This window comes from Priapulus caudatus, unplaced genomic scaffold (assembly GCF_000485595.1).
Source record: "Priapulus caudatus unplaced genomic scaffold, Priapulus_caudatus-5.0.1 Scaffold130, whole genome shotgun sequence".
Taxonomy (NCBI): Eukaryota; Metazoa; Priapulida; class Priapulimorpha; order Priapulimorphida; family Priapulidae; genus Priapulus; species Priapulus caudatus.
In genome coordinates, this window is record NW_014577191.1 from 163994 (window position 1) to 175700 (window position 11707).

An 11707-nucleotide genomic window follows, 5' to 3' on the forward strand; every position below is an offset into this window, starting at 1 on the left:
TTAAGGAGTGATACCTTAAGTTAAGGAGTGAATGTTCCCCCTTCTTTTACACCTCTTGACCTTTGACCCCCAGCTTCGACATCCCAACTCGTTTTGACGATCCCCCCCAATGTGCCGAATATCGTGACCGTACGTCGAGCGGTTAAGATTTGTGCCCAACTGTTGACGGACGGACGGACGGACAATCATGCGATTCTACAAGCTGCATCTGACTATGTCAGATGAGCTAAAAACACATGTTTTGTGTATGTGGATTTACAAATTTAAAAAATAAAAAGACGTTTTAGATTAAACTGCTAAATAAGATAAAATAATGGTAATTGTAAAAAATGTACAGTCAAATGTGAAAATGAGATAAATATCTGCTTTAAAATTGCAAATTCTAATCTCCATTTTAACTGTGAATGGGTTTGGATAGGACCCAAATTTGGCCCAAATAAAACTCCGAACATTGTTTTTTTTTTAAAAGGTGTCGAGACCGTTTTGTTACGACATGAAGCTGACAGGTCGAAAGCAAATTCGGAGTTTGTGACTCCAGATCATGACCCCTGTTGCCACTAGGAATGCTATCTTTACCTTCTCCACTCTCCGGCTGACTCATATCTGAAACTTTCTCTGCCGTGTGTTATTAGACGTTTGTATGCCACTCCTTCTCTCGTGTATTCTGTCCCACTACTACCGCGTCAACCCGCCTGACTGTAAGGACGTCTTTTAAAGCTGTAGCGAAAGGAAAAACAGAAATATGCAGTCTACATGTATATATATGATAGCTGATATCACACCTTTAATTGTTGCGATGAGACCACGCAAGAACTGAGGATCAGAGATGTGATCTGAAGCCATAGCAGCCATCTTCTAAAGCAGCTCAGCTTCCAGCAAATGTTGCCTGCAACCAAGGTCAGGGCATGCATGGCAAAAACATTCTACACATGATTCATTAATAGAACCAATTAGCAGTGTCATAAAACCCTCGTCTGGATACGACAGTTAAAGACTGCATCAAAACTAAACAGCCTTGTCAAAAATAAAGAGCTGCATCAATAATGTGATTAGGTGTATGTAAAGCACTGCTAAAGCAAGAACAGCATATTGAGAGGAAGATTCTGCATTAAAAATCCCATCAGTAGCATCAACGCTAAGACTAAAAGCTGTACATACAATTAATCGGTTATTAAAACTAGAACTAAACAGCTGTGTCTGAAATCTGCTGAACGTCCAGCATCCAAACCAAAATTAAGGAATGTATGTATACTGTACCATTTGTATGCATGTTACATAACACCTTACTACCACATTAGTCCTGCTGAGAAGGTCTATGTCTCCCTGGATACTGCCGGAACGTACTCTGGTAACTATCTGATATGGTTAGGGTTAGGGTTAGGGAGTAGGCATAGGCGACTCCCCTAAGACTCGTTAGATATTCTACTATACTTGTACTCGGCATATTAGATATAGTTACCAGGGTACGTTCCGGTATACCGGACCGTACCCAGGGTACGTTCTGGCAGTACCCACTCCAGGGAAAGATAGACCCTCTCAGCATTCTTCCTAGTCTAGCCACAAAAGCGCTACATGTATGCTCTTATACATAGACATTTTCCAGTACATACAGTTTCTGTGCATGTACTAGAATACGAACATGATGTATGTGTACTGATGTGTTTACCGGTAAATGCCGCAATCTGAAAATGTACATGTAGGTAATAACAATCGTGGCTAAACATTAGATCATACGTATACATGTAGGCCTACATCAGGGGTTAATAATCACAAATTTGTCATTTTGTAATTTGTCATTATTAATCCCTGGCTAATGTAGCTACATAGTACTACTGCTGATAGGGTCTATGTCCCCCAGGGTACTATCGGAGGGTACTCTGGGTACGGTTCGATATATCGGAAAGTACCTCGGGGTAAGAAACAAGAAAAATATAGTAAAACATAGCATACATTTTTATTGGATTGCGATGTTTTGAGGTTTCTTCTATGTGATGTGGTAACTTGACAGAGTGTATGTATTACGACATCAGTTGGCTGAATGTCAGGGTACGGTGGGACAATGCAGGGTACGCAGCGACGTATCGTATGCCCCGAGGTACTTTCCGATATATCGAACCGTACCCAGGGTACGCTCCAATAGTGTCCGGGGGACATAGCTAGACCCTATCAGCAGTACTACCAAGGCTCATAGGGTCTATGTCCCCCAGGGTACTGCCGGAACGTACACTGGATACGGTCCGGTATACCGGAACGTACCCTGGTCACTATTTGATATGGTTAGGGTTAGGATTAGGGTTAGGATTAGGGTTAGGGTTAGGTTTAGGGTTAGGGAGTAGGCGACTCCCTAGACTCTTTAGTAGAGTAGGCAAGGTACCGGTACGGTTCGCCATATTAGATAGTACCAGGGTACGTTCCAGTATATCGTACCGTACCCAGGGTACGTTCCGGCAGTACGCAAGGGGACATAGACCCTCTCAGCACTACTAAGCTGCCCCTGAGGTATACATGGGAAAAAATTGCCACGATAATTGGACTGATAATGCGTGTATACCGGTAGCACTTTAATATTAATATTAAATAACGTACAGGTTTCTTGCTTCCATACAGTAAGCCTACTACTACGAACTCACATTAGATAAGTTCACACACACTAAGTCACAGTAAGTGTGTGTGACACAGTCACACGCAGTCACACAGTCAAAGTGACACAGTTACACACACACGGGCGCACCCTAACCCTAACCCTAACCCTAACCCTAAACATACCTCATATAAAAATATAAACATAATACTAAACAACCTAAAACTACCTCGGGTACATATCTGTAGTACCTGATACGACAACGACCCCATCTACCACAGTGTCACTGGCACTGGTGCATTTTTCATCGACATTGAAAGTGCCATTCCTTGAAAACAGGGCGAGTCAGCAAAAAAAAACACGTCGATACTTATCTATAATAAACGTGCTTGAGTATAATGATCACAACTAATATACCCATCACTAATGACTTTAAACCATATAATTTTACAGTTTTCATAACAAAGCATACCAGCGGCAGCACAGCTAGAAATATCAACGATGATAGAACTCTCTATTCTCATGATATTTCTCACTATTTCATAGACTAGCAACAAAGGTCCTTCGACTCACGCTGCCCGAGTGCACATCCGCTACAAAATTTTCGTTCTTCACAACGACGTAGAAGCAGTCTACGGTTTTGCGAATAAACCACCATAAATATGCTACTGCTCACTAGAGGGCGTCTAGCGCCGAGGAAACCTAATAATAAATACAAAATTAAGAAATATATACACAAATCACGAGTAGTACAGTAGGATATTTAGTTACTGTACTGGTACAGCTACTTACGTTAGCTGTAGTTGGGAGTAATTGAGATCACGCGGTCACAGACTAATATTCATTCCATTGAAGTCTGAGTTTGAGTCTGTGACAAAATCGCCAAACGAAGCAGGTGACGTCATATCTCGAATGACGTCACGATTTCGGCTGGGAAATCTCATCATAGATATATACAACACATATGTGTGTATACATGTGTATATACATGTGTTGTATATATCTATGATCTCATAGATAATTATAGGATACAGATATCGTCTATAGTATTATATATCTATGGAAATCCCTAACCGACGAAGTGTATTAGACAGACTGGCTGTCAAGTACTGCTCCAATGAAACGGTTTGATGGGGAAACGGATTTTCTGGAATCTTAATTCCTTATCAAACACACCCTACTCTCAGTGACTAAGTATATAGCACATGATCAAATAATACGACACAGTATTTCTGTATGAAACTATATATTCTTTCTATGCATCTACAACATAAAATAGAGTTTATTAAACTAATGAATAATCAATTATCCAATAATCAATTAGCCTTCATTAATCAATCAATTTTCAACCAACTGATAATCTTGGCGTCATATATGATAACCACATAAATAGCTGGCTACTAGTAGTCTTCAAACGTCTAAGGAACTATAACGAAGACGGAGAGACAAGTTGATCAAATCGATAGATCAATACTGCGGATTGCAGTAGTGGAAAAGAGCTGCACATATGATGATATGATGTAAAGGCGCGTACCTAGCTGTCACAACACCGTGCGTGTGACTTTAGTCAGCATACGTGTCAGCTGTTTCCTATATAGCAAACAGGAAACTGGGTCTAAGTGGGCGTTATTATGCATACGACAGGACACATTAGAACGTCTAGTAGCTGCTTCTCGGCTTCAAGCACCACGGTGGCATATCAAACGATTTTCGCTGTACCGATTGAGCTGATGTTTGGATGACTGTGGTTTAGAAAAATTCGCCCGCCCATTTGTGAGCAAGGCCTTCACTGTCAGCAAGCTCGTCACGGGTAACCATCCCGATAACTACCAAGCTTGTCTGGGCTACCGTGACGTTAAGCTCATCCGTAAAGCATGTATGCTCGCGTTACCGCTCTACCTGCTCGGTTACAACATGCCTACATGCACGCACGCGCACAAACAGACACACAGTGTCACACACGCACGCATGCATGCACGCACGCGCACAAACGCACACACACCGGCGCACGCACACACACGCGCGCACGCACACACGCACACACGCGACGCGCGCACACACACACACACACACACACACACACACACACACACACACACAACAAACAAACAAACAAACAAACAATAGAAACGCGCCGCGCATGACACACACACACATACACAAACACACACACACACACAGCACACACAGCACGAACACAACAAACAGCACACACACACACACACACACACTGCACGCACGCGACGCACGCACGCACCCATCACGGGCGCACACATGCGTAATCTTTTATCGCAGGAAACCTTCCTGTTACAGCGGCGATCCAGTCGGCACGGCACACACTCGAACATTATCCTACTTGCACATAGTAATTCCGAATCGGTGAGCCGCGTATCTCTGACGGCACACTTAAACAACAATATGTGACACCGGACACACGGCGAAGGGCTGGCTCTGGGGCTATACTTTCAGTCCCATTTCACTTATATGTGGTTTTCAGTGTAGTGTGTGTGTGTGTTGTGTGTGTTGTGTGTGTGTGTGTGTGTGTGTGTGGGGGGGGTGTGTTGCGTGGTGTGTGTGTGTGTGTGTGTGTGTGTGTGTGTGTTGTGTGTGTGTGTGTGGTGTGTGTGTGTACGTGTTGTACCGTGTGTGTGGTGTGTGTGTATGTGTGTGTGTGCGCGCGTGCGTCGGTGCGTGCGTGCGTGGCGTGTCGTGCGTGCGTGCGTGCGTGCGTGCGTGCGTGGCATATGTATGTATGTGGTTCGGGAATGATGGGGATCGGCAGAGGGGCATAACGAATGGTGAGCTTACACTACCGACGCGACATTATACGCGATTCAAGTCGGCGGGCGGAATTTTACATTCTCGCTCTCAGTACGGGCGGGACTTCCCTCTTTACGCTAGCATCTACAGTGCGTATATCACTTCTTACTCCTCTCTCTCTCACACACACGCTCGCACGCTCGCACGCTCGCAGCCGTGTATACCTGAAGCAAGAAGCCTAGTCTATGCAGCTGCCTCCTGAACGCAGCAGGAGTGCCAAGGTTTCGACAAACACTGGCATCGTTGCGAAATGCCAGCTGATCGAGCGATATAGAGCACGCGCTGGTCACGCTGTCGCCTCGGCGCTGGCATGAACGCGGAGTCGAAACCCCCACGTAACTTGCTGCTAGCTGCCTACGTTACGGATATAACACACGTACGCTCTCCATCTACAACATCGGAGAATCTTGCTCACTACGAACACACGTACACACGCACGCACGTACGCACGCACGCAAGCCACCACGTACGCACACATATACACACCAGGCCGCACGCACGGCGCCACACACCACATACACAACACACAACGCGCGCGCACGACACACACACACACACACACACACACACCACCACACACCACACGCACGCACGCACGTCACGGACGCACACACACAACACACACATAGACACACACAACACACACACACACACACTAACACACACACACACCACACAAAACACACACACACACACACAACACACACACGTAACGCACGCACACGCAAAGCAGCACGTATACGCACACATATATATAAACACACACAACAACACACCAACACAACACACCACAACCACAACACAACAGCACGCACGCACGCACGCACGCAACGCACGCACGCCACGCACGCGACATGGGGCACTCTACACCATACTACACAGCAGGTGGCACACGCAGCACGTACACACGCACGCCCTTTTCCTAAGGCTGTACCCCGACGTCTCTGCACTGCGCCAAATTTTGCACTGATGTCCAATTATGTTCGTTTACACATCGCACGAAAACCGAGAAGTAAATACCGTTCTTCCACAAACCGACGTCGGGCTCGTTGGATTAACTATCCCGCGATAAATCCGCCAGTCGCTTTAAAACTGGCACGTCGACGTAACGGCTAGCTTATACTGTAGTTGATCTGTAGTCTGTACGCAATCACGTAATACACTCTCGCTGGAAAGAGCGCACACGCAGACGAAAATGCGATGACGACACGGGCACGATGGAAAACGCACATACGTACACTTCGGTGCCCGATGAAAATTAGCTAAGTGAAGTTGCGATAATTAACGCTGGTGAAATATAATTCACTGCTCAGCCAGCGGGAGCGGTGGAGTTGCAGGCGCCTGCCTCGATCTGCGCTGATGTGAAGCGCGCGCATGTGCAGCAGTAGCAGCAGCAGCAGCAGCAGCAGCAGCGCAGCCCACGCACCGGCGCGAGCCATCGTCCATCCAACGGTCAATATAATATCATGAGCTATAAACACCGTGTTTACTAGCTCTATAACGGTGTTTATTAGCTCTTGATAATATGTCATTCTATTCCTCGCCCGTGCTTTCTCTCTCTCACACATACACACGCGCACGCACGCACTCTCTCTATACTCTCTCTCTCTCTTCTCTCTCTCTCTCTCTCTCTCTTCTCTCTCTCTCTCTCTCTCTCTCTCTCTCTCTCTCTCTCTCTCGCTCGCTTGCTCGCTTCTGCTCTCTCTCTCTCTTTCTCTCTTCTCTCTCTCTCTCTCGATCTATCTCTCTGTCTCGCTCTCGCTCTCTCTCTCTCGCGCCTCTCTCCTCTCGCGCTCTCTCTCTTTCTCTCTTTCTCTCTCTCTTCTCTCTCTTCTCGCTCTCGCTCTCGCTCTCTCTCTCTTCTCTCTCTCTCTCTCTTCTCTCTCTCTCTCTCTCTTTCTGTTGCTCTCTCTCCCTCTGTCTCTCTCTCTCTCTCTCTCTCTCTCTCTCTCTCTCTCTCTCTCTCTCTCTCTCTCTCTCTCTCTCATCGCTTTCGCCTGCTTTCCTCTGACTTATCTCACCATGTCTCCCCGATATGTTTGACAACTACAGTGTTTCCTCCACGTTACGATAATCCCCCTCCTCCTCCATAACTTTCCCTCCATTCCTCTTCTTGGTGCTGAACAGCAATTAAGCAAAATGATTATTGCGTTGCTCAGCTACATCTCCCCCGCGCGCATGCGCCCACGCGTTCGTGCATGAACACATGCTGACGTATACATGAGCTATTCCCGTATTTTAGTCAGGCATCACATACAGCATACATTTATTACTGCAAACGTGGTTATGAATAAACGACGGCCATATTGATGTCGATGCTCGATCGATAGCTTCGCTGCGCATGCGCGGGATCGTGGGATCTGCTAGCAATAATATTGACACACAGTCGGGAAAGCACGTTAGCCGAAATATAGCGTGCTCCCTGCACGACCCGAATCCAGCAGTTACGTGCCGGAAGTAAATTAATGCAGATTTAAGTTTAATTAGATTTTAAGATTAATTAGTGACAGTTTCTATCGAGTTATTTCTGTCAGCCTCAGGTGACCTTGCACAAACCAATTCAGGTAAACACTGCCAATTCGATCTGATTTACCAAAATCCTTCTTTTTTCCCAAAATCAGGCAATGCCTGGCAAAAAGATTACGCGAGTTTTAGGATGATTGCCGTGAGTCTAGGCGAGTGAGTCGATATATTCCTGGCTCTGGGGGGGGGGTGTTCGTATACATGACTCTTTTAGAGCAAAACCTCGTATTTTGTCATTCCTTATGGTAAGACTCTCAAGAAAAGTTTGGGTAACACCTCCAAGTCAAGTACGTTTTCTTCCGTACTGACATTATTATGTGATTTTCGATTTGGAGCCAAAGTGCAGAAATGACTATATTGAAGTTTCAGAACAGAAGTCTTTATTAAGCTAACATAAACTTTCAAATTGCACTGAATTACATTGAATAAGTTTACTAACAGAAATAGGAATAGTAATAGGAATGACGGCACACTGTAGCAGCGTATCGCATGACACATACTAGAATACTATATGAAAGTGCGTTGTGTTATAAATAGGATTCGAGTGTTATATATGGTGTACGCTATTATATTATCATGAGTGAATAATAATAGATTACGATGAATAATGAATAATAATAGATAATCTACTATCCACTTCTGATATTATGCATAGAGCATAGAGTATCACTGACGTATCACAGTGTCTAGTATTAGAGATACACCAACAATACACGGTTCTGTTTGACGTGGCTATGCATGGACTCGACGCTCTACCGGGACGCTCTGCCTACGCAACGCCGGAATCAAATATCAATTATAAAATTATCAAGAGCTAATAATACCTATTAGGCATGATATACCTATTAAGTATTATTATAGGTAAATATATACCTATTAGGTATTATTAGCTCTTGTTAATATGCAGATAATTGTTAGCGTTCGTGAAAGAGTGAATGTGTGTGTGGGATATACCGGCGAGAAGTACTGCTGCTGCGGCGCTAAGTGCGCGAAAGCTAGACAATCGTGCTGGTATAAGATGTATATCTTGTTCGCTGTAACAGATTTGGGGATATCTGTCAGGTGAGAGTGTGTAGCAGATGTATAACTGCACGCATGCGCGCGTGCGTGCGTGGGCGCGTGCGTGCGGCCGTTGATGAGTGCGTGTGTGCGTGAGAGGTTGCTAATGCAGCCCGTCGCCCATTGGGGGGAAATATACGCAGTGAATAGAAGGCGCACGTCTATTCCATTAAGTGCTGACGAACACTCGTCCAGTATAAGTGTAGTCCAGTAATGAGTGTTAGTTAGAACAAGCATCAAGAGACCCGTGTAAGCTCTTCCACTGCTGCTCCGCTCACGACCCCGCTTCCCGCGCCCGAAGCTGTCGTGACGTCACCTGCCAACCAATGACGCCACACCAAAGATGAAAGCCCCAGCGTGTACATTCGGTGTGCTGACAGTTCGTTGGCACCGTGTGAGCTGTGTGTATCGCGCCAAGCCGCCACCGTAGTCTGCAGGGATTCCAGACGAAGCTTACATCGGAGGCTGAACCGACGAACATCTGGGAATGCGTCCAAAACGGCTGAGCGATGCGCACGTGAACTGCAAGCTACAAGATATAATTGGAAAGCGCTCGAAAGCCGGGAGAGCAGAACTTGAAACCTCACACACGTATGGAGAGATGGGCAGCCATAATTAATTAATTAATTACTAGCTTATCATTTTAATTGCTACCTTTTAAGTCTCACGGTAATAAAGGTCTCACGTAGTTATGATTAATCCCAGGAGTACATCATAAAGCGTCCGTCGTTGATTTTCGCCAGATACCACGGGGTAATTACGCTTTGCTCATAATGGCGAACCTGCGCCCCGCTCTGGACACTGGATTGTAAAATTAGCTCAGCGGGTGATGAGGTGTCCCCAGCCTCCCCTGAAGGTGTCGCCCTCGTCACACATATCTCGATGCGTCCCACGTCTCATGTTTGCTGAGAGAGACAGTCAAGGAACGCAACGGCGCAGTATAATATATCCTGCTCGGCGCTTTGAGTGAGAGTTAAATCGATATAGAGCGAGGCGAGTCGTGCATAGGCCAGCGCGCTAGTACAGTACAATGTGTAGACAAACATCTCCGCAGGCCGAATTTAGAACAATGTTTTGGTTTTCAGAATTATGTACCCTATGTCGCCGAGCTCTACTAGTGAAGGCACGAACTGTAATGGGACGCGCGCAGGATCGTAGCGTATAAGAAAAAAGTTCCGGATTTAAATGGCAAAGGGGGAGGAATACATACCTCCGTCGGTTAGTAACGGACCTAATCGCTCTAACTCTCTCTAACATCGTCTGTACATCGTACATTTCAAATAGGGACTTCCCAATAGACAAAGAAGCCTAGGTCTATACCTCTACAAACAACCGCACCGTATTAACGATGTGTTACGCGCACGTAAGTCGTAAGTTAGGTGTAATGTACCTTTTTCCCGAATAAATCAACGCAATAAACTACTCGTTCTATTACGGAGTTACGGAAACTCGAGAACGAGATCAATCGCCCATATATTGATCCCGAGAAACAAACAGCCACGCATTTACGAGGGCACGATATGATTAATATTGACGAGCGAGAACGGTGAGATGCTCATATATAGGCATAGAAATAATATAGATAGTCTAGTTCTATGTATATAGGCGGCCGACTGTATAGGCAAGCAGAACGTTCGCACACGAACGAACGATTAAACGAGCAACGCGCCGAACGAATAGAAATTCGAACTGCACGCCATGCGATTATCCAGAAAAAACTCCGCCTGGAGCGCAAAGAAAGAAAGGCTATTCGAGAGGCTGACAACACTGTATCTCCACACAGACTTATATAGTTTGGCGTGGACTCCCTACGTCCGCGCACAGGCCCTTGGAACGTTTCAATACTAAAATGATGGTAAATAAACGCGAAATGTATTTACTACCAAAGTTTTAATGTTTCTCTACTCTCGTCCGCCTATTATTGCCGATAATTTCCCGTAAATGCCATTCAAATGCTTTTCTGGAACACACAAGTACACCAGACGCACGCCGCTGTTAACAAGCAACAAAATTATAGAGACTCTAATTGCCAAACAAAACTCTATATTCTTGTTGTTTGTGCACAGCGGCGTGTGTGTGCTGTACTTATGTGTTGCAGAGGAGCATTTGAATGGCATTTACATGAAAATGAAACCCTACCTCTATCATCACGTTGATAGCTCAATGATACCTCTCCATCTAGTTATTATACCAAGTATTATTATTAATGATTATCGCATGTATATAGAGCACAGGTTAGGATCGAGGTTAGGGATTTCGGTTAAGATTAGCGATTAATGTTAGGAAAAGAGCCTTTTACAACGCTGGCGTTACAAGGTATACGCTATCCGGCGTGTCTCGCACTCACCTCTCCCGTAGAGTGGGGAGTGCCTTTATATTCGACACGCTCGCAGGGATGATGGGGTCCTCGCGCGTGGCTTAGCGATGCGTATACGGGAGAAGAGAGCTGCGGTGTGGCAGGGCGCCTCTCCACTTATGACTACTGCCCTAGTGCCGCCACTACACAATGTAATAACACCTATAATAATACACAATGTAATAACACCTATAATAATACACAATGTAATAACACCTATAATAATACACAATGTATAAACACCTATAATAATACACAATGTATAAACACCTATGCGAGGTATAGCGCTGTCGTCTGCGCCGCAACGCTGTGCCTGCCTGTGCACGCGAGCGGCCAGCAATTACCAGGTGGACATATGTATTAACTTC

The 11707-nt window shown here is 45.4% G+C and overlaps 1 protein-coding gene across 1 annotated transcript in view; it reads right to left on the bottom strand.

Moving 5' to 3' along the window:
* LOC106805861 (methionine adenosyltransferase 2 subunit beta-like) overlaps window positions 1-3145 on the bottom strand; it is a gene marked incomplete at its 3' end in the record, with an annotated part of 6480 nt that extends 3335 nt beyond the window's left edge. Inside the window, 2 exon segments of the mRNA XM_014807633.1 lie at window positions 577-717; window positions 3054-3145. Coding sequence (XP_014663119.1) covers window positions 577-601 — 25 coding nt within the window.
* Between the last annotated feature and the right edge of the window lie 8562 nt (window positions 3146-11707).